This window comes from Callionymus lyra, chromosome 18 (genome assembly GCF_982586985.1).
Source record: "Callionymus lyra chromosome 18, fCalLyr1.hap1.1, whole genome shotgun sequence".
Taxonomy (NCBI): domain Eukaryota; kingdom Metazoa; phylum Chordata; class Actinopteri; order Syngnathiformes; family Callionymidae; genus Callionymus; species Callionymus lyra.
In genome coordinates this window covers 10,837,181-10,863,749 of record NC_141835.1, presented here as the reverse complement: position 1 = coordinate 10,863,749, position 26,569 = coordinate 10,837,181, and the positions used below count along the sequence as shown (strand labels likewise).

General features: G+C 36.4%; 2 protein-coding genes across 6 annotated transcripts in view; both read right to left on the bottom strand.

Moving 5' to 3' along the window:
• The window catches only part of pxdn (peroxidasin), a 44,533-nt gene extending 29,535 nt beyond the window's left edge, over window positions 1-14,998 (bottom strand). Inside the window, exons 1-3 of one of the 2 annotated variants that reach the window (XM_087779838.1) lie at window positions 14,772-14,998; window positions 3,363-3,434; window positions 2,188-2,259 (exon numbers count right to left, since the gene is read on the bottom strand). In XM_087779838.1, coding sequence (XP_087635964.1) covers window positions 2,188-2,259; window positions 3,363-3,434; window positions 14,772-14,968 — 341 coding nt within the window. In that variant the 5' untranslated portion in view covers window positions 14,969-14,998. The remainder of the gene's footprint in view (window positions 1-2,187; window positions 2,260-3,362; window positions 3,435-14,771) is intronic. The other variant, XM_087779837.1, reaches the window with a different exon arrangement.
• Window positions 14,999-17,221: 2,223 nt separating this feature from the next.
• The window catches only part of myt1lb (myelin transcription factor 1-like, b), a 142,952-nt gene continuing 133,604 nt past the window's right edge, over window positions 17,222-26,569 (bottom strand). For 3 of the 4 annotated variants that reach the window (XM_087779839.1, XM_087779841.1, XM_087779842.1), the window contains 6 exons: window positions 26,055-26,276; window positions 24,516-24,607; window positions 23,613-23,716; window positions 21,314-21,361; window positions 19,907-19,969; window positions 17,222-19,677 (listed from right to left, as the gene is read on the bottom strand). In XM_087779839.1, coding sequence (XP_087635965.1) covers window positions 19,537-19,677; window positions 19,907-19,969; window positions 21,314-21,361; window positions 23,613-23,716; window positions 24,516-24,607; window positions 26,055-26,276 — 670 coding nt within the window. In that variant the 3' untranslated portion in view covers window positions 17,222-19,536. The remainder of the gene's footprint in view (window positions 19,678-19,906; window positions 19,970-21,313; window positions 21,362-23,612; window positions 23,717-24,515; window positions 24,608-26,054; window positions 26,277-26,569) is intronic. The other variant, XM_087779840.1, reaches the window with a different exon arrangement.

Below are 26,569 nucleotides of genomic sequence, written 5' to 3'. Positions count from 1 at the left end.
ACTTGTTTAAGCTCCTTAAACGAATTAAAATACAAGTTAAACAAAGACAGAATGTGGCTACAATTAAAGATAATAACACTAGTACGACATCTTAAGGGGTATAAACTGTGCATCTCTAATAGACAATGTATGAATTGTTGTGAAAAATAGAAGAAATGTGCACAAAAGTTGAAACAACTCGGTAACATTAAATGCTGTTTTTGCAGTGTTATGATTATAACTGGACATAATTCAAGCCAGACACATCCGAGTGTGTCATGGAACGGAACACATTTTTCAGCATTGTGAAGACGGAAAAGCAATTTGAAAAAAAAAAAAAAAAAACACACAAGAAAACATGACATCACAAATTCCTGGACTTATCCTCATTGACACAAATCCTCTCAGCGTGGGCATGTTCCCATACGTGTTGCCGAAATGCGACACTAGAAAAGCAAAAGGGCTCGCAGCTGTCTGACCTTTCATCTCTAGTGATTTTACTTCACTTTCCACCACCGTGCTCATGATGAGCGGAGGCGAGAGATAGAGATCTCGGAGGCACGCATGTGATGTAGAGCTCTGGAAAAATAAACACCCTTTTTCTCAATCGGTGCATGACTTTTCTTTTCATTGCAGCGTTTTAACACCATAAGATTAAATAAAAATCAGCTGTCGAGATGTGAAAAAATATCAATTGACATTATCAGTGACATCAGAATATTGAAAAGTTGAATTTAATGTTAAAATATTTAAACTTTTGTTTGTTTGTTAAGCATCGATTGATTTTTTTTTATTATATTCTATTAAAAAGTTATATATTAAAAGGTTGAATATCGATAGATGAACATTAATAGATGAAAATAATTAAAAAAAAAGAAGAAATCCTATATTTCTTTTCACTTGTAACCTTTCAATTTGATTGATAGAACTCTCAGCCAATCATGCGATTCGCAGACGATCACGTGTCTTTTCGAATTGTCTGCTGGCACATCATTATATTGAATTAAAACAATATAAATAATATTTAATTTTGAATTATTGCGACAAGAATATCAAACTGAATTCAACCTTTCAATATTTTGATGGCACAAATATACATAAAAGTTAAGAAACATAATAGTTGAACATACGTCTTTTACAAAAAGACATGTCAATCTATAAATAATCAATAATTTGACTTTTTGTATATTGCAAAAACCTGTAAAAATGGTTTACAAGTTCAAAATCCCTGATTTAAACAGAGAAAAGACGCATAGAAGCTGAAAACAGAGATGACGAAAAACCAAAAATCAATACTAAAAAAGTAAACTTTCCTCTTTATTAAAAAAAATAGGATGAAATCCTGAAAGTTGAATTTAATTTATAAAGAAATATGTATCAATAATACTAACATGAGAAAGAGCTTGAGGCTAAAAAAAAACGTAGATGTCAAGAAGCTGAGGTTACAAAAATGTTTTGTTTAGACACCATTTAACATCACTTAGGCTGACTCAAGAGAATACACAAAGTCTGTATACACTTGTGGCAAGAAAACCTGCCATGGCCGTGACCCCGTCTGACCCCCGAGTTAGGACGGTCGTGGGAGAAGGCGCCGTTGTATAAGTTGGGACGTGAGAGACGGCAGGGGAGTCGACTGCGCCGTGATTTAGTGTTCGTAGAGGAGGTGAGACAAGAGATACAACAGCCCGTGGCTACACAACGCTGAGTCAGCACGAGGAGGGGAGGGACGAGGGGGTCCAGGGGTACAATTTGGACTAATCACTAAGGTTGGGGGACAAGAGTGCAGACTTTAGATACACTCGACTTTAAAGACAAGGGTGTCTCTGTAATTAAAACGGCCTGTAAATACGACGCGGGAAATGTACGACCCCCTATGGTCTTCAGAACGGGTCTTGTTCACACGTCAACCTCAACGTCGGCAGCTGATCCAGATTCTCAAGAGCCGTGTCGGAGGGAAACCGACCACATCAGAGGGCAAATGATCCGCAATGACGACGACCGGGTAAACAGGCCATTAAGAAATTCCGAGACATAAAACCATCTGCCTCGGCGGTTTCTGTCTAGACACTTGCATGTAAGTGATCAGTCGTGAAAAAAAGCGGTTCTGCTGACTAAGTGCTTGAAAGACACGAGAAGTCATCACTAGTCACATTGTTCCTGAATTGGAAATCCTGACACTTGGAGAGTCGAGGAAAAAGGGAAACTTACAGATATTTGAGGTTTTCCAAGTCTTCGAAGGCACCTCTTGGGATTCGTCGTATTTGATTGTTATTGAGGAGTCTGCAGAGAGAGCGAAGTTAGTTTGGGTTTAGTGACTGCTGACAAAGTGACCGACCACAAAATTGCTGGTTTGTTTTTAATCAAAACATAGAGATATGTTGCTTTAAATGCTCATGAGCTCAGACTGAACATAAAAACAAAGCAATATATTCAGATAATCATCAATTTTAACTTGGATTAAAGACATTATTTGTATTTATACACCCATTAAAAATATCTGCATGTTTCAGAGTGTGACAGAATATAAATAATGAAGTCATAAATGTATTTATTTATGGATACATTTTGAAGAACATTTGGAGGCATTAATCCTGTTTCACTTTACCATCGTAGGAATGATCACGTATGAGGAGTTACATTTTAAAATTGGAACTCGAAAAGGGGTTAAAACTCTTGTCCATTTTGAAAAAAAACCCTGTTTTTTATTGTGTTTTCAGATAGAACATCTATTTATATTTACTACTCAATAATGGACAAGACACTATCCAAACGTCCAAAATGTTACGGGTTGGTAAATGTCAACTAAGCTAGCAGAATAACCTTTTAGACTTTTTAATTAATATCATGGTTGAAAATATTGTATGCGTTACAGGTTTTTAAGTTTTAGCTTACCAGAGTGTAACAATTAGCTTCCAAGAATTCTTAAAATGGTAAAATTATGAAGAACAATCATTACATTTTTCATATGGAATTAAACTCCTTTTTATAAAACATAGTGTCGTTTTAAGGACATAAATTAAACACAGAATTTCAAGAGCATTTGATCAGCATTTTTTAAATCTAAATCTTCAAACCACACAGATTTTATTACGTTGAATCATGTATGCAACGACAGATGACAAAGAACAGTAAGTTAAAAAAAGGTGTTTCATAACTTTATCAAATATTGAAACAAGGTGTGCTGGACAAACTAAATCAGCGTTTGGACATATGACTATGTGAGAATATAAACTCCTCAAAGATTATAAGATGACCTACATGTGTAGGAGAACTTACCTCAACCTTGAGTACAAACAAGGAAATGACAAAAAGAACTGATTCAAGTGACTTTAAATATTCCAACCAGCGTTTTGTGCATGAAACCTAAAGACAAAAAAACTCACAGCGTGTTGAGATTCTGTAGTCTTCTAAACGATCCCAGTTGTAAATCCTTGATTTTGTTGAACCTCAGGTCTCTGGAAGAGAAGACGGCGTGTGTTAAAAACAACTGGAAATGTCTTGAATTGACCAAGATAATGAATAATGAATGACACCAATATAAAATCCTGCAGATTTTGGGTTGCAAGATTGTATATAATTGTTAAACAAAATAGAATACATTTATTTTAAGAGCATTCGAGTTGAAAATGTTACTTTATTAATATATGAATACAATTTTATATATACATTTTTTTATTTATACCTTTATTTTGCATTGGACTAACAAAAAGCAAGCAGAACATATGTTAGAATTTCATAAATTGTATAGTATTGTTACAAGATGACTTTTGAATATACTTAATGTAGAATGTTTATTTAGCTCTTTTTTTTGGCAACTAGTTGCGTTTTTGCAAACTAAATATCTTTGTCGTTTAAATTAACTTTTAATTTATTTTAGTTATGACACAAAATAAAGGTTGCTGTTTTTAACGAAACAGAAATGTCTACATTTTTTTAAATGAGGTTTCATGAAACAGCAGATCAGGATTCAGGATTTCTCATTTCATTCAATAAAACCTTGCATAAATGTAATAGTTTACCGCGACCTACTTAGCTCTACTTCACATGTATTGTGAAACCTCATCACTAGGGGTCTTAGAGACATAATTTGTACTTGAGTAATATTGTTAGTAGTAAAAGTACCCGCTTTCTAGGTAGAGGCTGCTACTGGGATGAAAATCCAACTAAACATTTGTAAGTACATTAACAAAGAATATATCTTTTTTCTTTAGCAGTCTTAGGAATTTTGAATTGTACATACTGACATACTTTTTGAGTAGTTGACTTAAAGATCATGAAGATATATATGTTGTAATCCTACTGGAGGATCTCGAAGATTGGAATTCCAAACTGTATTGTACAAATGGGAATTCTACCAGGACAATCTCCTATTCTAATGGGAGAAATTCAAACCGTAACCCTTACCCATATCAATATTAAGATCGCAGTTGAGTAGCAGAGAACTAATCTGTACTCGGAATTCCAATCTGTAATAGTAGGAGTCCAGATCCTAATGGATTCCAATCTGTACTGGGACATATATATATATTTCGCTTGTAGTAGTCGCAACTAAGAAAACTCAATTTTTGTGTGAGGATAGTACTGTGTGACTTGCAGGAGAAAGATTAAGCAGATGTTTTGCCGCACGAGTAATAGATCAGCCCTTCTTTTGTTAGATAACCTCCCTCAGTAACGCTGCAGTGACGATGTTAAACTGTCAAGACATCATCAAAACGGCCTCTCACCAAGAACGCCCGAGAGAAAATTACGGTAACTATTCTCCATTTCTGCACAAATTCCATTCCAAGCATGCAAAGGAAACAACGGGTTCCATCCATCATTTTTTTTCATCTCGTGGAGAACAGGCAAATCAACGTCCATACGTTCATGAATTGAAGCCTTCTTATGTTTCTGTGAAAATATATCGGCCAAATAACAGAACCATCTGATTTCATAGCCAGTGTAATGTTTATGAGACAGTCGGCCTGTAAAAGCTGCCACATATGGATTCAATCAAACGGTTTCATATACTGGTTTCCTTTTATTCAGACAGAAATGTTTTGGGGAGGAATTCAAGTCCACTTTCAATCTGAATCACTGACCTCAAAAACTATTTATGAACCGTGGCTACTTAGAGCTTCATAAAGTGTGTGCGCGTCGACAGCTCGTCGCGGGCAGATTCATCGTCACGGAGGTGAAGGATCGCCGTGGAAAAGGACAAGGATCACTGCAAGGTGAAGAGGTACAGCGCCTTTAGGAAAATATCTCGGAGAATGTTTGGGCCCGGGGTGGAGAGAGCACTTCCCGGGCGTGCTGAGGCGAAGGCTGTCCTGCCTACTCGCCTGCAGCGGTGAGGGGTGAGGGCATGAGGGGAGCTGGGGGGAAAAGAATAGCAGGTTCCAGCAGCACTTCTCTGGCTCTAAATCTGTAGGCATTTCAAGAGGGAGGGGAAATAACTTTGCTGAAAAGTTGCTTCATCGCGACGGATCTCACCTGTAGTGCGATTCCAGATGAAACTTAATGATTTTTATTCCATTATCTAGCCATTAAAACGGGGCAGGATCTGTCACCATCTTGGTTTGGGAAGATGTAAGTGAGTCAGAGGATTAAGCTAAATAGGAATAAAGCACTTGTTATTTCAACAGCTGAATACCGAGTGTTCCATCTCACTCCTCACAGCCCCACATGAGTCAGTCAACAACCGGAAAAACTTACAGGAAGGGATCTAATCAAAGAGGCATTCTTCAGCCGATGCCTAGTGAGTGACCATTTTATTTGTGTCGCCGAGACACAGCGCAGGTTTTGGCATTTTATCACATCTTATCACGCGTGTCCCGGGACTCGTTTAGTCGGTCAACTCTGCTTTTAATGGCGGCGCTCCAGAGGGAACTATAAATCAGCTCGATACAATCCAGGAGAGAGACGAGACTTTTTATTCTCACTCCGTTAAAAGAATGCAAATGTAGAGTTCCTCTAAAACCTTAATGAGGGAACCATGTGTATACGTGTGGAGACTGTTAAACTGTTTTCCTTTTCGTCATTACAAAATTAATATCAGTGGACAACCATAAGAATCCAAAGGGAGTTTTACTTTTGTACGACAAACTCCCGAAATACATGGTAATAAATAGGCATTTTTCCACAACCACCACGCCGAAACCAAGTACCGATCCACGAGGGTTAGTGTATACAGTATGTATAATTCCGATTGGTCATTTTGTCAAGTTCACTAGAAGAAATAGGAATGTCAACTAGTGTAAATGAGTAAAACAAAAATTCTAATATTGTTGCAGAGAAACTAGTGCAGGGCTCCAATAGTAAACCCTTTTTCTTTTCTTTATTCAAGGGCTGGTCTGTGGAAAAATGTCTACATTAAACCCGTCTTTGTTTTGAAAAAGACATCTGGGCCTATAAACATTTAGTGATTCTTAATCTTGTCTAGATTCATTAGATTCAAAGTCTTTAAACTCAATTTGACTCGATTTGTGACACCACAAAAAGTATTTTACTTGCATATAAACAGTGCTTCACGATAGCCTTAAAACCAGCAACAATACATCACGTTTTTTTTAAGAGGAACATATAACATACCACACAATAAAACAGGCCCCAGCAGATGAGGACGCTTTTATTGAATAGACAGCATAATGCTAGGTTGGTCTGTTGTGTTTTGAGAACACGGTCATAAACAAAGACTCGAATCCACGTCTTCTTAGAGCCAAATCATAAGAGCTGCCAAAAGCGTTTAAAGATGGGCACGTAATGCCCAAAATAAATGTATTTCTGTGGTAAACTGTTGAGGATAAGGAACGGAAAGAAACCCTCAGGTCCCAAAAAAATTGAATTAAACAAGATCTGACAACTTTGTCCGTGTCGAAAGATAGTGAACGAAAAGCATGTATATCTTTAAGAAGACATTTGTTTTTCTATAGGTCTTCAAAGTTTTTTCTGCGAGCGTCATGTATAAGACTAAACAGTTCTGAAAGGAACGTGAAAAGCAAACGGTACATCTTCATAATGATGGCATGTGTTGACAATACAAGAACATAAATGCATAAACACGATGCTAAGCGGTTGAAAAATGCCTTCCTTAAAACATTCAGGATGAGAACAATGGCGTCTTCCTGCTAACCATGGAACATTATTAATATTATTATTTATGGTTATGCAGATGTAGTACAACTAAAAAAAAAAGCCTACAACTGGACATTGAAATCCAGCTCTTGGGAGAACCAATGAATATCCATGTTCACAATTTTCAAAGTTTCCCTTGGCCAACTGTAGAAAAGAAAGATATTTTATCAGCATCAAATTCTCTTTTATAATGTTATGACTTCCAAACACCTGTTATTTTAGGAAACATTACATTGTTGTGGACTCTAACAGAATGTTGTAAGATTCTGAACCAAATTGTAGGATGAGTTTTGAGCCAGTACTTTTTATTTATATCCTGTTTTACAAATCCATAAATGTATTTGAATACGAGTTGAGCGATTTTCTCCAAAGGGGAATACTATGAAATGCTTTTAGATTGAAGGGTAAAATCCAAATACTAAATAAATAATAATAATAATAAACGAAACAACAATTAGCATTACTTGTTAATAGAAGATGGTTGACAATAATAATCAAGGACTACAGTAACTAGTAAAGTACTTGTAAAGAAGCTCTAGATGCCGATTCATTTGTAAGCATTTGGAATATAACCATAGAAATCCTTACTAGTCTACCACAAAACGAATTGCTAATGAGATCTTGCCACTCTTCACAGTGAAATGGATATTACGCTGTAAATGACTTTACAAGGCCCAAAACAGCCTTAAATATTTGCCAGCAGTTATGAGGAAATAACCACAAGCCATACGCTTAGCATTAACATTCATCTTCCTACTGGTTTTTAGTTTCAATAAAAGTAACACAAATACTATTGCGATAATATTATTTCTGTTAAGCACTTTGGTTGACGAAAATTAACTCCTGGCTTCGGACCACCAGAATTTACCCAAGATTCATTTTCAGGAAGTCATTTAGTGGAAAAGACATGGGCATTAAGAAAGGGGTCAGCAGAGTTCCTTTCAACAACTTTCCTGGGCCTACTCGTGCTGTGTAAATGAACAAATCTTCTGGGATTTCTAGCTTTGCATTCCATGAAGCAGCAAAGAGAGACACAGTTTCTCACACAAGTCTCGCCTGGGTGAGTTCCACACAATGCAACTCCACTTTTTCCACCATGACCCAATCACACCGCCGTCAGTCAGGGGTTTGACAGACTCGGGAGCAGCCGCCGCACACAGCTTGAGCGAGGATGAAGGTTGACCATGCACGATAGGTATTCAGAGCTGGAAAAGCCCTCCACAGTTAGGGTCAAGCCGAGCTGTAAAATCGGGGCATGGCGACACTGCGACTCCCCCATGCTCCTAGTGAATAAATCAAGAGCCTTAATGCACTTCCAAACACTCCTTCGACTGATCCAGTAGCCAATGACTAACAACACATTTGGACCCGACTTAATTTTATTAACTTGAAGACCATGACATCCTTGTCTCCTAAGGGTGTGTATTGGCAAGAATCTGGAGATACGTTGGGCATCATGATATAGGAACAACAATACCATGTATTGAGATATATTATTTAATAATCTAGGAACATGGATATATTTGGGGTATTGTGCAAGTATTCCCAATATGCCTCTTGACGATGTCGTAACTCCCAGCATTTGTTTTGAAACAAAACTAAGTCCAAACAGCTTTAAAAGATGCAAGAGTCAACTGTATCCTCTTGTCCTCAGTCAACGCTGAATTGCTGGGATCTGTTTTTCCTTATCCACTATAGTCTTACTTCAACTGTAAAGTGTCTTGAGATAACTTTGTTATGATAAGACACTTTAAATAAAATTGAATTGAAATGAATACTAGGCTCCCAGAGAAATTCACTGGATTCTGCCATAAAGCGGTTGAAAGTTTAATTACTATGAAAAATAAACAAAACAAGTGCTGTTGAATATTGGTACAGAACAGTGAAAAAACATGTGTAATGACAATTAATAACAGTCCTGCCCATTTTCATCCATTAAGGAATAACCAAACAACCGTTGACTGGTCAGGTTGGTTAACTTTATATTTTGATACCAAGTTTACTAAAAAAAAGTTTGCAGATCTTACACATTTAAAAATGGAAAACTAATCGAATTTACAATAATAAAAAAATAAAAGGCCTTTAACTCACAAGAAGCTCTATTAAATTCAAGGCACAATATGTTGTTCATGTAAAGAAATGATCAAGAGTCCATGCCCACGAAGATTTGTAACAATGTGGCTACTTTTTTCCGACTGTGGTGAAACAATTTGTTATTGTTCATTGCACAATATGAGGCCTGGGTTCATTTCCTGGAGTGGAATCTTAGTTTTCTGCCAAAAGGCAACCTATGCCAAAATAATTTATGAATCTTAAATAAAAGGTGGATACCTCTTGGATTTTAATTCTTCAATTGTATGCTTTCTAAATTAATGTGAAATAAGGTCCTTGGCAGATGCCTGTACTCTCTCGGTGCTATTGTAGTTAACAATGATTTCACATCCGGAATTGAAACCTCTGGATATTATATAATAGTGATATAGTTTGGACGTAAACATAGGAAAAGAAACCAGACATATTTACGATAAAAGTAAAAAAAAAACTATGGGATTAGCAGCCAAAACGAAAAGATGTACTGAACAAACCTACTTTGAACTATTCTCTTTTTCAATTAGAGAAACTTCACCTCCGCTAAATTCCTCAGCTGAAATGTCACTATGGCGGAGAAACATGATTTACCATCATGCCTGAAACAGACCGTCCTCAGAGAAAACAGCTGAAAAACACATGCATGCCAGAGAAAAAGCAGGGGAAGAAAAAAAAAATCTGGGAAAAACGTCTACATTTTTTGGTCCAATTGTCATGCAGGAAAAAAGGAAAAAACGCTGGCACACGGCCGAGGTATAGTAAGCCAAGACAGTTTAATCTCAACTGCACTGACCCAGAGAGCAGAAGAGGAGGAAGTTTGAGGGAAAATGACACTGGTTTGATGAATGACGAGCGGCTTTTCTGAACCTCATTTCGAAAATGGATCAACTTTAAACCACATACTTTTAGATACTTGCACTCAACCATTAAGTCCAAACCAACCCTGGCTTCCATTTTTTTTCTGGCACATATTAATAAAATCCTCAACATCTTCTTCAAATTATATATATTTGCTTATCCGGAGCATTTTCAACGAGCGGATAATTTAAAACGCCACTGCCCTCCCAGTTAAAAACTAAAGTTTGTGCCACAGGAGGAACTCTAATTTGGCAACGTCACACCTTGTTTTTTATCCTGGAAATGGAATGGGGTTGACAGGACTTTCCGTCATGTAGTTGGCAGCAGAGATGGCAACCAACGCCTTTGTACCCACGACAGCTGCCATGACAGAGCAGCTGTCGTGGGTATCCAAGCAGTTGTAGCAATCTTTGAAGTAAAGGATTGTATGAAGAGTTATTGATCGTCGAAAGCGGTGTTACGAGCACGACAGACTTTTCCATGTAAAATAGCTTAACCCTCTTAACACATAGTAGGTTTCGTGAGACTATGAGGTATTAATGTGTTATTATTGCTTTGACATTGTTGCTGGGTAGTAGGTAGGTGTGTGAGAGAATATCGATACACCAAAAAAATCCCAATTAAATTTTTCAAGTGATACTGTATTGATATTCAACAGCACTGAATTTATTTAATGGGCTTTCAAATCACATTTTATTTTTCCTTTTTATGGTTTAATTTCAATAAATTGTGTATAAAAATGTAATTATTATTTTTTTTGTTAACAATAAACATGCAAATATTCACATTGTTTGTTTATTTTTCTGATGGAAGCCATTACTACATCCTACAAAGCTAAAGTAAATCCCATTAGATCGCGGCGATGACTGAGGATGAGAGGATACAGTCGACTCCAGTCAATATATTGTATTGTAGGCCCTGAATCGTAATATGATATTCATTACAAGATTCTTGCCAATACACAACCATACTCAGTTTACTGCTTTCTTGGAACTTGGCTTGTAATCGAAGAAACACTTAAATCATTAAAGTTGTTTTGTTGAATAGAATGAGTGGTTTTTTTCTTTAAATCCATGGGCACACAGAACTAGAAAATAACTAAGATAGTAAATGCTTCCACCATCCTATTAACTATTACTACTGGGCATGCTGGAACCTATCAAGCGCTTTTCTGTGGTTAGGGACACCCGGGACAGATCCTTCCCGGAATACCACTCGTGCACACACTCCAAGTGACAGCCATCGATAAAGAAAATGTCTATGTTTATTCACTGTTGTAGCATACAAGCAGGGGAGAACTCATGAACTCAAGTTGCCTTGAATCAAACCCACAAATTCTTGCCGCGTGACTGCATTTTCAACCCATCGTTATCTCTTAAAGAAAACGTTTGGACGCAGAGCAATACGGGGGAAGGTGACAAATGATCTTCAAAGCTCTGAACACCCTCTAGCAGATTCAGGCACATCCTACAGAAAACCTAAACAATCCTTTTACTGCACAGCCTTAATAGGGGTACTTGGGGAGGGTAGGAAGACCAACACAACTACAGTAATCCAAGCTGAGGCCAGGCCAGGCTCCTTCAAAGCTACTATTTTAAGATCAAGTGTGTATGCATTGTTAAGTGAAGGACACAATGCGAGTTCCAGGGGATAATTCTAGACAAAGGGACCGACATGTTTGGGAGATTAAACTGATGTGGACCCCCGTGTTCCGCTGACGGGAGCCAACTGTGTGACCGCAACAGTCCATTTGACATCTAGCGCACTTTGTGTTTGTCCTCGAAGGATAAGGGGGACTCACACATCACCAACCTAAATACACAAATGACCCACCGACTCGCATTTTTGTGAAATCCCCCGCAGTTCTTGTCAATATTAGAATTGTTTACGACACACAGCTGTCATTTACAGTTACACACAACATTCAACTTCCTGTTTACCATCCCTAAATTAGCCTAATCGAGATGTTCCCATAGATTCTCCATAAACACAACAGACAACTATTTTGGGGATTCATGATGTGTTGTTAATGACCACGACAGGAAAATGGCAATTGTCTGTCCTTGCTTTTTAAAGTAGCTTGATGGAGTCTACTGACTCTTCAAGAAACATCTTAAAAATGTTTTACTTGTTCAGGCTTTTCCTTGATTTTCTGGAACTCCTGTAGTGTTATCAGTTTTATCTTGACCTTTAAAGTATATACTTTATTAAATATTGTTTTGATTGTTTAAGCGCTTTGTGACCCTGGTCTGTAAAAGCGCTAAATAAATCAAAATTACTTACTTACGAATGGTTCAGTTCTAAGAAGTAACATTGTTCACTCTCCCTTTAGCATCAATAAATATCCTGTATTTGAAATAAAAAATATATATAAAACAAACATTTTATCTTAGGTCAATGAAATTAGCAAACTAAAAAAACGCAAGCTAGGTTAAGTCCCCCATACCAGGGTTGTGTCATTTGCCCTCGAGCCACAAGAAATAGTTGCCACTTTCGTTGGGTGGAGTTTAACGACACAACTAGGGGATTATTAAAGTCAAACCTCAAACCTGGGGAGGTATAGAGTTCAGCTCTGCGCCTCTTGTCGGGTCACATAGAAGCAACTTTATTAGCTTGACTTATGGATCTGTCACATTCCCGAAATACAGCGGAATGGTTATCGCACGATTATTTCCGGGCTCAGCCCAAGACCCTTAAAAAAACTCAAATTAAAAAGGTGTACAATCTGACTGAACTTCTTCTTTGACTTCACCCACCCCATGTCTTTAACTTCATAAACCAAAGCATAAAATGAAATCAATAAAACACTTCCTTGTTTCAAGAATTGCATTGTCAGTGTGCTCATTTACACCTTTATCTCTATGAGTCAATACCAAGAGTAGATAAAGCTGACCCACTAGTGTGCTTGAGACCTTGGCTCCTTCAAGAGTTTGATTGACGTCATCCACAGTCTGGGATGTCGATTAAATAAACTGTGGCTCTATAACCATTAGTCGACAAGAAGGGCGAGTAGAAAATGAGTGAACTTTGGGTTTTTAACGGTTTTAGTAATCCATAACTTTCTTAATATTAATCACAGGAAAATTATACTTATATAGGGCTGGGTATTGAAACTCGGTTCTTTTGTGCCACCTACCAAAATGCATTGGTGGTACCAAGTATTGTCAAGTTTCAGTACCCAAGTGTGATCAAAACTTGATAATATGTGGATTTTTAATGAAGAAAGACATAATAAGTGACAAAGGAAGTCAACATCGGATTTATATGTCACTTCTTATCAAGTTTTCTTTTTGTCTGTAAGAAAACAGTTGGAGTGGAATTTTACCAAGGCTTAAAAAAGAAACTCAAGATTTGTACTAAGTTTAATGTTGGTTGATAGAATTGATCTGATAACATTGGTATGGGAAATAAATCGTGTCATTCAGGTATCAGTATCCAAGTGAAGTTAACGGTATTGAGTCGGCCATTTTTAATAGATCATTTTCTCCAAGACCTGTCCGATAATACTGTGCTCTGTCTCAAATCGCATACTTCTCTTAGTGCACTAGCGGTAAGTATGCATCAGGATAGTGTACGTGCTAACTAGTACGCAAATTCTCGACAGATAGTATCATAGTCTCAAATCAAACACTGCCGCTATGCACTAACCGGAAAAAAAGACGCGACAGCTTCTTCTTCTACTACTATTTAACGGTGATTTCAACCAGCTGTAGGAACACTATCGACACCTGCTGGCAGCACGTTTTGTTTGGATCAAGAAATATGAGAAACTAAATATTCACGGGATATTAACGCCAGTATTAGCATCGTAGAAGTGTCATACTACTACAGCTGGCTGAAAATGCACCTGTAAGTATATGCATATAAATATATCTATATAGATGTATATATGACGTAACTTCCGTTAACAACGTCACTAAGATGGCGGCCATTTAGGGTAGAAAGTGTCCATCGATCCATACTCAGTTTTGTGGGCGTCAATTTAGTGTTCATGCGCACTACATTTCGCATACTAAGAATTGAGATGCGCTTATGCACTTAAAACACTAAGTTTAAGTACGCAAGTATGTGATTTGAGACTATTTGATCAGGCTTTTCCTTGATTTTCTGGAACTCCTGTTGTGTTATCAGTTTTATCTTGATCTTTGTTTGGATTGTTTAAGCGCTTTGTGACCCTGGTCTGGAAAAGCGCTACACAAATAAAAATTACTTACAGCTCAAGTGAAGTTATCGATAGAGTCTGCCATTTTTCCAAAGACCTGTCCGATAATACTGGTTTCATATAAATCCATTCATCTTTAAAAATCTACTTTTAAGTGATGAAGATCCATTCATCTGTCTTTCAGGACGTTGAGACAAGAGACTTTTTTTTTGCATCCAAAAAAGGCGTCCCACATCCCCATCCCCACCAACAAAAAAACCTTGATGACATTTCTATTGTAAAGTATCTCAAACTCTTATGGTGACTTTTTAAAAAAAAGAGAAAAAGTCACAACCACAAGGTTTGAATTAGTTCTCAGTGTGGGTCTCAAATCTGTCTCTCAAGACAACAGAACTGCTCCAGCTGTGTGACCCCCAAAAAAGCCTGACCATTAACCCCTGCAGCCAGAAGATACATTCATCGACAGGTGCCATGAACTGGACTGTTTCATTAACATATATATTTTGGTATTTTTATCGTGAGATGATGGAGGTCGTTGGAGAAAAAGTCAAGTTCTGAAGAAGTTACTCACAGAATGGTGGTCAGCGGAGACACCGACGGAACCGTCTCCAAGTTGAGATGCATACATCGGACGGTGGTCCGGAAGCACAGACAGCGGCTGGGACACGAGAGCGCGGCCTGGGGTCCGACGGAGAGCAGCAGCAGCAGGGCTGCGGCGAGGAGCGGAGAGAAGAGCCGGGCAGCCCGCAGCGCCATTTCCAGCGCCATTAACGCCGAGCAGGAGCAGCAGCTGCAGGCTAACAGCAGCTAGCTTAGGCTAGGAGAGGAGGGAGAGGGAGGGGAGTCCGGGAGAGACGTCCTCCACCCCAAAAAATCTCCCCCCTTCAAGTCCGGACAGTACATAAGTAAGTAAAGTAAGTCTTTATTGTTTAAAAAAGCGAAAAAGATTTCAATTTTCAATAAAAGCGAATCGAAAACAGGACCTACGAAGAAAACGCAGAGTCACTTTCAACTAAAACTTTATTTAAAATGTCATCAAACAAAGTTGTCAATCAATTCTCCTTCCGCCTTAAACCGACATAAATGAATGAAAAACACGTTTTAATTTAATTTAAATTTAATTTAAACGAAAGTAATATGGGGGTAAAAAAAAAAGTGTAGCCTGGGGGTAAGAACTTTTAACTTTTAACTTAAACTATACGGTCCACTATGAATTAAACGTTTGTATCAGAAAATAAAACAGTGTTTACTATATTTTCCTCAATTGTTCCATTAAAAATTTAACTTTTTTTATTTGTTCCTATTCTGAGCCATTTTCGTGAAACACTTTTATTACGATATACTACAACATTGAGTTAAATTATAATTATCTTGATGTTACATAGTACTTTTAGTTCTATGTAAACGAATTGATTTAACTTTGTATTCCTCTGTGAATGTTAAACAGACAGAATAAAACGAATGAATTTCACAGATTTTTCCGGTTTTGTATCAAATAAAAAATAGCTTAATACCGCCCTCCAAAGGTAAGAGATTGTGGTACTGCTTGTACCTGGATCATGTTATTTCAAGAGTAGGAATGCAAAGTTAATTTAAAAAAAACAACTTTTTAGTAAAAGTCAGTTAAAACAAGAACAACTTTACCTAAAAACACACGTTGATAAACTCAAATGGTTTTCAATCCATTCTCGTGAATCTTAAATCTAAACACATTATTATTTATTCTGAAATACTTAAGGAATGCAACATGGGGTTAGAAAGTGTAGCCTTCGGGGAAACAAGCGTTTTTCTTTTTACTTCAAATATCTGGTCCTCATTAAGTACTGCAGGTCAAGAAGGTCAAAGGTTGAGTCCACTTGAAACCAAGAGTTTGACTCTGAAAACTAAACAATGTTTTTTTTTTTAAATATATTTGCTCAATATTTCCTTTAAATACTTACTTATATTGGGTTTGAATTATTTTTTGTTCTTTAAAAAAAACAAAACCCACATTATATTTCCCTGAACTACTTATAGCGCAGATTATGTTCAAATTAAATAGATTTAAGTTGGTCTTTAAGCTTTAATGTAAATCATCAGGAATATGAAACGGACACTTTACAATTAATTTCGAGTTTAGTTTTAATCTCAAAATAGCAAATACTTCCCTCCAAAGGTAAGAGATTGTGGCAGTGCTTGTGCCTGAATCATGTTATTTAAATCGTGCAATTATTTTAACAGTAACATAACAAGTGTCTCGTTTGTGTTTGTTAAAAAAAAACAATATAAAAAAAAATGTAACTGTTTGAATTGATTATGAATAAAAGTATTGACTCAAAGTTGAGAATGACACAAAGTATTTTCCCTAATTATTCCTTTAAATACGTAAAAAAAATGGTTTAAAATGATTATTTTGTCCATTTCAAGCATATAAAAACACAAAAAACAATCAACATTGTATCTCCCCATACTACCAAAAGTATAATTTATGTTTAAATTAAATTAAATTAATTTATATTAAATCACAATAGTAAGTAAGTAAGCAATTTGAATTTATATAGCGCTTATAGGGCAATTACAGGGATGTTATATAGTATTTACTTTACAATAAAATGTAAATCAAACTTTTCGAAATTAATACTAACTTTTTATTCCCCAGGGAATATTTAACAAACTAAACATTTTAAATAAATCCACTGATTTATGTTTTTGTTGTAAATAATGAAAAGAGTAACATCACCACCACCAGGTAATATTTTGTGGTACTGCTTGTATCTGGATTAATAACGTTTTTGTGTTTTCTTTATTTGTTTTTTTCCTCTATTACTCCAAAAAACTATTGTATCGTCAGTATTTTATATTAATACGGTCCAATACTCGGTAATAGTTTGGTTTTACTGACGCCATGCGGAAGTATGAGGAACTACACTTTAAGTGTGGCCTATAAAGAACAAAATATAAAAACAATTCTTAAATGTTTGCCGAATTTAAAAAAATATATATTTTTCATTTAAGATGAAAACAATGAGTCTTTCTACAGACCTCTGGCAACACATTTTTTCTTTATTCAGAGTAAGATGTGTCAACATCCAGCATGACAAAAATTGTACAAAGTTCACAATTTATAAATTAAATATCACAGCAACTTGTGATCTCACACATTTATAGCAAAATTAAAATGTCAACAAATCCATGCTGTGTAGTACAAAAATAAATCAAACTTCAGTTCCACAGAGAGCACAATAGTTTATACAAAATCCCGTCTTTGTTAATGGTCACTGAAATCAACTGGCTGGAATAAAATAAAAGCAACCTCTGATGAATTCACAATATTTTTCATGAGAACTATAAACATGTGACCTGTCTGTAGCCATCACAAAAAAAAAAAAGAAGAAGAAGAAAGAAAAAAAAAAAGAAGATGAACGTACCAACGTTTTTTTTTTTTTTTAGCCGGTTTTGTGCTTTAGAATCCATTTTCCATTTTATAACCATTGATGAGAATTAATCGAAAAAACTGGTACTAGCCATTACTCTACTGAAGCGTTACTATATCGGCGAGAAAAGCTGCAGACACCGTGAGAAAAACGCAGTCATGGGACGACGAGTCCTTGAAAAGAGGACGGAAAAAAATGACCATTGATGAGATTCAATCTGGTGGACGACAAGCACCTTTTTATTCGTTCTCAAAAAATAAAAAATAAAAATAAAAAAAGTGCTAACAGCGAAAATGGATGGAGGAGCATACTTTTTTTTTGATGCCGGCGCATCACGTCATGAAGGTTCTGGTCTCACCAGCTTAATTCTGCTTATTTTTTCATCAAAAAACTTGAATTGATTGACTACTTTATCCTTTGTACAGTGATTAGATATAAAGTGCTGCTGGGGGGATAACTTCATCTTCCTAAAAACATAGCAGAAAAAGAAGGTTAATCATAATGTTTTTTTTAGTTTTTTTTCTTTACACTTAATAGCCTACAGTATAACTGCTATGGTTATAATCCTCCGTCTCCTCGTGATTTTTCAAGTCCCTGTTCTTCCTTTTGTTTTGCCAGTGATTCTACATCCACGTCTCTCCGAGCGGTGAGTTGCTCCAATCGTGTGCCCTAAAGAGGTCACCTATAGGAAAAAAGAATTGCACGCCGCCGTATGTTAAGGATAATATCTTCAAGGACAAGTGCAAAAAAGTCTTCTGGCACGTAAGTGGGGGACAGTGACCCTGTAAGTCCCGCTGTCTATAAATACTCTTTACAAAATCTTCCTCCTTTTTTTTTTTTTTTTTTTTTTTTAATTCTTACTAATCTCTCGGGTTCTGCCTCTGTTAAAAACATCAAAACATGGAAACGAAGGTGTCCCTGTGCAAAGTACAGAAAAAAAAATCATTAAAAAAAAACCCAACAAAAAACCCAACATGTCCAGTTTTTCTCTTTTAAAAAAAATTCTTCGTATTAAAAGATTTGTATAAAAATCGGTATTTTACATATGTTAAAAATGTCACCCCGCTAACAAGGAATTGCATATACCCAACCTTTTTTATATTTTCTTTTTGCAGATTGCATCTCGTCGAAAAAAAAGAAATGGGTTTGCTCTTCTTGATTCTTAGTCGAAGAAATCGAGCAGGTTAGATTTCTGGGAAGAAAAAATTCCAAAAGAATAATCATTGTCTCGTCACTTTAGTGGATTATTTTTCGAGGCGTCGAAGCCTCGTGGGAATTCATCGGGATCTCCACCATCGGGTTTCCGTGTAATGATGTTTACGATAGAACTCATTCATTCATTCATACAAACATCATGTCAGTTTCTTCCTCTCAGCACCAATTTTTTTTTTTTAAATCTCCCCCACCTACAGCTTTTTTTTTTTGTTTTTGTTTTTTTTTTCTTCATCGAAAGCAAAACACATCTCAAGCATTGTCAGAAAATAAAGCGTTGCAAACTCTTGCTTTTTCGAACGATCCACACGCAAGAAGAAGTAGTAGTAGAAGAAGAAAACACATTAAAGTCCGGAATAAAAATCAAAAAAATCATCCTCGTCGCTGCAGCGCTTTAGTGTCACTGTCCCTTTTTCTTTTTTTTTTTCCTTCCCTTCTTTCGTCGAGCAATAAAAAGATGTTACCGTAACTGTTCAGAAATATACACTAAAAATGTGCATACATGAGCAGCTAGAAACATGATGTCAGCTCTTATGAAAACGTACAAAATGTGGATGTCCTCAAAAACTAATCCGCCGCTTCCTCTTCTGTCGTCACGCGTTCCAGAAATCACTTCCTTTATAAGCGTAATACCTCTTTTTTTTTTCTGGTGTGTGTGGAAAAGAACAGAAATATATAAGACGATGTCACTGCTCCGATGCACTCGCTCCGCTAGACTTGGATCCCTTGAACGGCTTGCTTGATGTTTTCCAAGAGGGCTTTGTTTTCCGGGCTCTGGTACTGGTCCTGGTTGGCGTAGATGTCCGTCAACGTGGTCACGTACGCGTCGAAGTTCTGGTCCATCGAGGGCTCCTGCAGGAACGAAAGATGGAACCGATTAAACCACCATCTTTTGGCCATTTAACAAAAACAACGACGGGAATGTCAGCAAAAGACTTCTACAGCAGCTCCCAAACAAAATAGTTGAAACATTATATCTGAACAGGGACACGTTTTCTAGCTTTAGCTAATCTTTAAATGTGATTTATTTCTTTAAGAAAGCCATGTAATATGGGAAAATATGAAGTTAAAGAAGTCATACTTGCTGGTGCAGCTGTAAGCAGTTGTTCCTCATGGGAGGCTCTTTGAGTTCCAAGGATTTCTGCTGAGAAAATTGACATTAATTTCAGCAAAACAACAATAAATGGTGAAATTCAGAAAATAATTTAAGACAAAGTTGATTTATATCTGCATTATATTTTATTCATAGCGGCTCCTCCTCAGATTATATAAGGACACAATTATTTTTAGAAAAACGTTAAATTATGTTACATTTAAAAGGAAGTTTAATCTTTTAATTTTTCACAATTATATTAAAATATAATTTATAATAAAAAATATATATTAGAAGTATTTGTGAATGAGAATAAATATATAAAATATATATAGTGCATTTGGGCCACTCAATTCTTTTTCTTTTTACTACGAGATTTACGTCCTATAAAATACTTTTACTATTATATATATTATATATATAAACACATTTTTATTTTACTACTTCATCTTGTAATAAATGATTTTCCTTCTAATTTAATCTCGTAAAAAAATATTTTCCTTTGACTTTAATCTCATAAAAAATGATTTTCCTTCGACTTTAATCTCATATAAAATTATTTTCCTTCAACTTTAATCTCGTAATAAATAATTTTCCTTCAACTTTAATCTCGTAATAAATAATTTTCCTTCAACTTTAATCTTGTAATAAATCATTTTCTTTCTACTTTAATCTCGTAATAAATAATTTTCCTTCAACTTTAATCTCGTAATAAATAATTTTCCTTCTACTTTAATCTCGTAATAAATGATTTTCCTTCGACATTAATCTCGTAATAAATATTTTTTCTCCGAGATAGTATATATGTATTTAATACAACATATAAAATTTGAAGAGATTATACAAAAATGCACAATTAAATAGTTTATTTACTTTTTACTTAATTGAATTAAAATCATTTAGAAGCAGGAATTTAAAAGTAAATGCAAACTATTTTTACTGCATAAGAAAATAATTGAAACACTATAAAATAGCCTAATTAGCAACGTATACAAGTAACACAAGTGACTTGTACTAAATTTAAAAAGAATACACTAAGAAGTTCAAATGACACCACAATAAATAATAAAACATGAAAAGTATAGGTTTGTTACTCTCCATGCTGTCGCTTCTATAAATGTCATGTGTCTATAGGCAGCAGGTTTGGCAAGAAAAGCGGCGTCATCACAGTCAAGATCAAGCCTGGCTTCACAACTCCCCCTCACAGTTTGGACAGACAAGCAGTGCTGCACATTTTAAGATGGAGCATGCACAGTTCTGCAGCTAGTAGTTCGCCTTTGGTTCTTGCCGGCCCCTTACCATATGAGGGAGCTGGACATTAGCTAAACTGTTAATCAGTGACTGGCTGAGGTCGGCCAGCTCATGCAGCAGAGATTCATTTTGCTGTTCAATCACCTTGTTTTCATCCTCTATGGACTTCAGGCTGGACTCCATTGTGGTGATCTGAGGAGAAGAGGACGGATGTTACTGATCTGTGAACGTTTTTTTTGTTTTAATTAACTAATAAATAATTAAAAAAGGATTAGCAAATGTGGATTTTAAACAGTATAGAGTACAACCGTCATAATAAAGGATTACAAGGAGCTGATTCAACGCTCTTATTTTGAAAGCCGAACGTTCATTTCCTCCTACTGAGGGGAAGTTACCGTGAAGTTTAGCGAAAACTCTCCAGATTTAAATTTGGCTCTAAAGTGAATAACCTCGAGTGATAGTTAGCTTGACAGCATTATGATGTCATTTGTTTTTTAATTATTTTGATGTCAAGTCAGAGGTGTCAAACTCCATCGTGAGAAAGACGAAAGGGTCAAAAATGATTGAAATATATATTTATTCAGCAAAAAAAATATCTTAACATCTATAAAAAAAGCTGGTGATGAAGGTTGAAAATGCTTTTTAAATGTTTCAAAACAAGTTTGTTGACAGGAATTTCAGACTTACTTGGAAATAAATTGCAAAAAGTAAAAATTAGTGATGGTCTGATGAAGCTTCATGAAGCAGTGTCATTATTTCAGATGGCGATCTCTGCACTATTTCCTTCCAACTGTTTCAATGAAACATCACATCGTTCTTAAACTGATGGCGCCACCTACTGATCTCTGAACCACATGACACTGTTTCAAGAAGCTTCATCAACCCATAACTAGTTAAAATATTAGGGAAAATTGCTTTTATTTTGAAATATATATTGTAATGGGATTGAGTTAGGAGAGATTTAATTGTTGCAGTGCATTATGCGTTTCAAGTAGTAATGGTCTGGTGAAGCTTCATAAAGCAGAGTCATTATTTTCAGAGTCCACTAGATGGCAGTCTCTGCACTTTTTTCCTTTAAACTGTTCTAAGGACACATCACATCATTTCTAAACTGGTGGCGCCACCTATTGATCTCTGAACCACATGACACTGTTTTATGAAGCTTCATCAACCCATCACTAGTAAAAATATTAGGGAACATTGCTTTTATTTTGAAATATATATTGTAATGTGTATCTATATCTATATATAGTAGGTTATGATTAGTGATGTTAGATTTAATTGTTGCAGTGCATTATGGGTCTCAAGTAGTGATGGTCTGATGAAGCTTCATGAAGCAGTGTCATTATCTTCAGAGTCCACTAGATGGCGGTCTCTGCACTATTTTCCTATTAACTGTTCTAATTACACATCACATAATTTTTAAACTGATGGCGCCACCTACTGACCCCAAAAACACATGACACTGTTTCATGAAGCTTCATCAACCCATCACTAGTACAAATATTAGGGAAAATCGGTTTTATTTTGAAATATATATTGTAATGGGTATCTATCTATCTATATATCTATATATATATAGTAAGTTATGAGAGATGTAATTGTTGCAATACATTATGGGTCTCAAGTAGTAATGTTCTGATGAAGCTTCATGAAGCAGTGTCATTATCTTCAGAGTCCACTAGATGGCGGTCTCTGCACTATTTTCCTATTAACTGTTCTAATTACACATCACATAATTTTTAAACTGATGGCGCCACCTACTGACCCCACAAACACATGACACTGTTTCATGAAGCGTCATCAACCCATCACTAGTACAAATATTAGGGAAAATCGGTTTTATTTTGAAATATATATTGTAATGGGTATCTATCTATCTATATATCTATATATATATAGTAAGTTATGAGAGATGTAATTGTTGCAATGCATTATGGGTCTCAAGTAGTAATGTTCTGATGAAACTTCATGAAGCAGTGTCATTATCTTCAGAGTCCACTAGATGGAGGTCTTTGCACTGTTTTCCTTTGTTTTGAACTGTTCTAATGATACATAATTTTTAAACTGATGGTGCCACCTACTGACCTCTAAACCACATTACACTGTTTCATGAAGCTTCATTAACCCACCACAATTTATTACCCCTTAAAGTGAAGTAAGATTTAATGTAAAACACAAAAATATGTTTGTAAAAAAAAGGTCTGATGACACTTCATGAAGCAGAGTCATTATCTTCAGAGTCCACTAGATGGCGGTCTCTGCACTATTTTTTGTTTGTTCACATCAGTACCCCTCACGACACCTACTGTATCAAATGTGGCCCCCCTAGGGAAATTCATTGCCCACCAGTTTTCCAAGAGTAGCTTGGAGAAGCTAGTTTGACGTAAGATACTAAACCAATCATTTAATTCGCGCTCAATTATTAAAACCCTGGACTCACCTGCGTTCTGAGTTTGATCATGTCCGCCTCCACCTGCGAATTGGTTTCACTTAAATCTTTGATTTCGTCATCCAGCTGCTTCATGTCGTCGTCGCACTCCAGCCCTGCGGACACGAAGGAGGAGGAGGCGACTCATTAGATCCTCGTCATGTCCCGGCGTGACAATTAAAAGTGACGCCGTGTTGCAAGGTGAGAATTTCAAGCGAGAGATTTCCGAGTGGTCACTTCTGCGGAAGCGCCGCGATACGAAAAAGGTCGTCTCGCCGATCACGACGCGACAAAGTCTCTGACAAATTACATTAAGATGGTGTCACGTTCGTTTATGAGCCGCCGGGTCTGAGATCTGAACTTACTGCGAACACAACCTGGTCTCGTTTGATCCGATCGGAAAAACAATCGTTACTGTGAGGTTCTGAGCCGTCGGCTTTATTGTTAAGAATTCTGTGATGCGAAACGTATCACGATACATGGGCAACGATATGATACATTGCGATACTGTCGACCACATGACGAAGTCGCGACGGCTTTCGTTTATTTCTAAACACAAAAAAAACGTCCAAACATCGGCTTTAAAAGCTGCCGGAGTCGACTGTATCCTCTCGTCCTCAGTCGTCGCTGGGATCTCTCTGTTCACTTAGCCGCGGAGGACATAATGACTGCTGCCATCTGGTGTTTGGAAGTTTAATTACAACCCAAAAATGAAAAAAAACCCAAACTTATTATGAAGTTATTTGATACTATAAATTTCAAAGTAAAGGTAAAAAAAAAAAAAAAATCACAGATACAGTATCATAAAAATAAATATCACTGGATTGTTATTTCCTCAAAAACCTATTTTCACTTTGTTTCACTTGTGTGTCGCTGATTGTGTGTGTCGGGACAGCGAGGGATGTCGGTAGTTACCGTTGGAGCGCTGCTGCTTTATCGTCAGCAATTCCACCCCAGAGAGCCGAGCTTTCCTCATGGCCGAGGTGGCGCGTGGACAACCAGACAGACTGCAGGAGAGAGTGAGGGACAGTCAGCAAATTGTGGATCAATTTCCACAAATGGATTTTGTTCTCTTGCACTCTGGGCCCATGATTGTCATCTAATGGGCTGTAAACAACTTGCAAGCTGTAGTTTGTTGATACCTGGTGTAGACGTTGAATTAATTCTTCTTTTTAATGTACACAAAGCTTTATTTGGTATTTTACTACACACTTGTAGAAAAAACTACAACAAGATAACCCCCAAAACTAAAAGAAACGAAAAAAAAACACAACAAAAAACAACAACCAAGCTGAGGAATCCAAAACAGACACAACAACAAACTAAAAAAATGAAACAAGAACAAACTACGCAAACACAACAACTAAACAACATTATCATCAACAAACAATAATAATAATAAATAACAACAACCACAAAACAGTACACGATGATAACAAGAAATAGATAACAAACCCCACCACAACAAACAAAAATTAAACAAATTAAAGACTATACAAGAACATTAACAAAAGCAGATAAAAATAACAACAACCCCCAAAATAAACACAATTAAATTGAAAACCCCAAACAAATCAACAATTAAAAAAAAACAATTTACGAAAATGAAACGAAAAAAACAAACACAAAAACGAAACATGAAAACAATAAATAAAAACAAATCAAAACAACAACAAACCCACGACAAAAGTGGAAATGAAACGACAACAAACAAAAATGTAACAAATTAAAGACTATACAAAAACATGAACAAAAGCAAATAACAACAAACCCAAAAATAAACACAATTAAATTGAAAACTCCAATCAAATCAACAATTTAGAAAAAGACAACACAAAAACAAAACATGAAAACAATAAAAAACCACAACCAAAAAAGAAGTATTGAAGTATTGTTCTGATTGTTTAAGCGCTTTGTGACCCTGGTCTGGAAAAGCGCTATACAAATAAAAATTACTTACTTACTTACTTACAAACAATAAAACAAAAATCAACACAATGATAACAAAACAAAACAAAACGAAAACAAACAACAAATCACCCCAATGATATAGAAAGAAACAAAACAAAACCCCCCTGAGTTATGCTTATAATCTCAGGATCTACGAATTGGTGCGAAGCCCTCTAACCGCTTCGCTATTGGTTTACAGACGTGGCGTTGCCTCTGGGGTAAACCAACAGCGAAGCGGTTAGAGGGCTTCGCACCAAATGAAGTAGAACCCATCACTAAACAAAACAAGACAGGACTTAATGAATCATGGCATATGTTTTATTAAGTATTAAGCAAATATAATTTTGTTTTATTATTTCCCAACATTTATTTAATCCCCCTGTAATTGCAAAGTCAACAATAGACTTATTTATTTTACAAATGTTATTTCAACATTAAACTAAAGTCAAACTAATTTTGTTGCAAATGAGATACGGATAAAGGTGTTTTTTGATGCCCACTCACCTTCGATGCGTCAGAAAGCTGCCGCTGACGTGACCCGAGCCGTCGCAGCCCGGCGTCGGGCAGGACATCCCCTCCGTCTTCCCGGACTTCCACGTGAACTGGATCCCGTTCAGATACCCGTCTTTCTGCCTCTTGGCCGCTATGGGACATCCCGACGCACTCCTGTGGGAGGCGTACTTCCCCGTCACGTGACCTTGACCGTCGCAGCCCGGTACTGGACACCTGGAGGCGATAAAATCAAACGGAGGACATTTACTCATCAAGGTTTATCGATTCGTCTTCTTTTTTTTTTTCTCTCATGCTCACTCGAGTTAAAGATTTGCCATCACTTTTATTGGCCTGTGAATCCAACTCTAATCCCTAATGAGAGACGCTTCCTCGTTCATCATCCGTCTTGACGTCTAGCTTCTGTGCAAAAGAAGAGCAGACTGCTTCCTGTTAGCTAACTGCTTCCTGATAATAAAACCCGCTTATTATACATTTTAATAGCTTTTATATACGTGTTAATATCATTG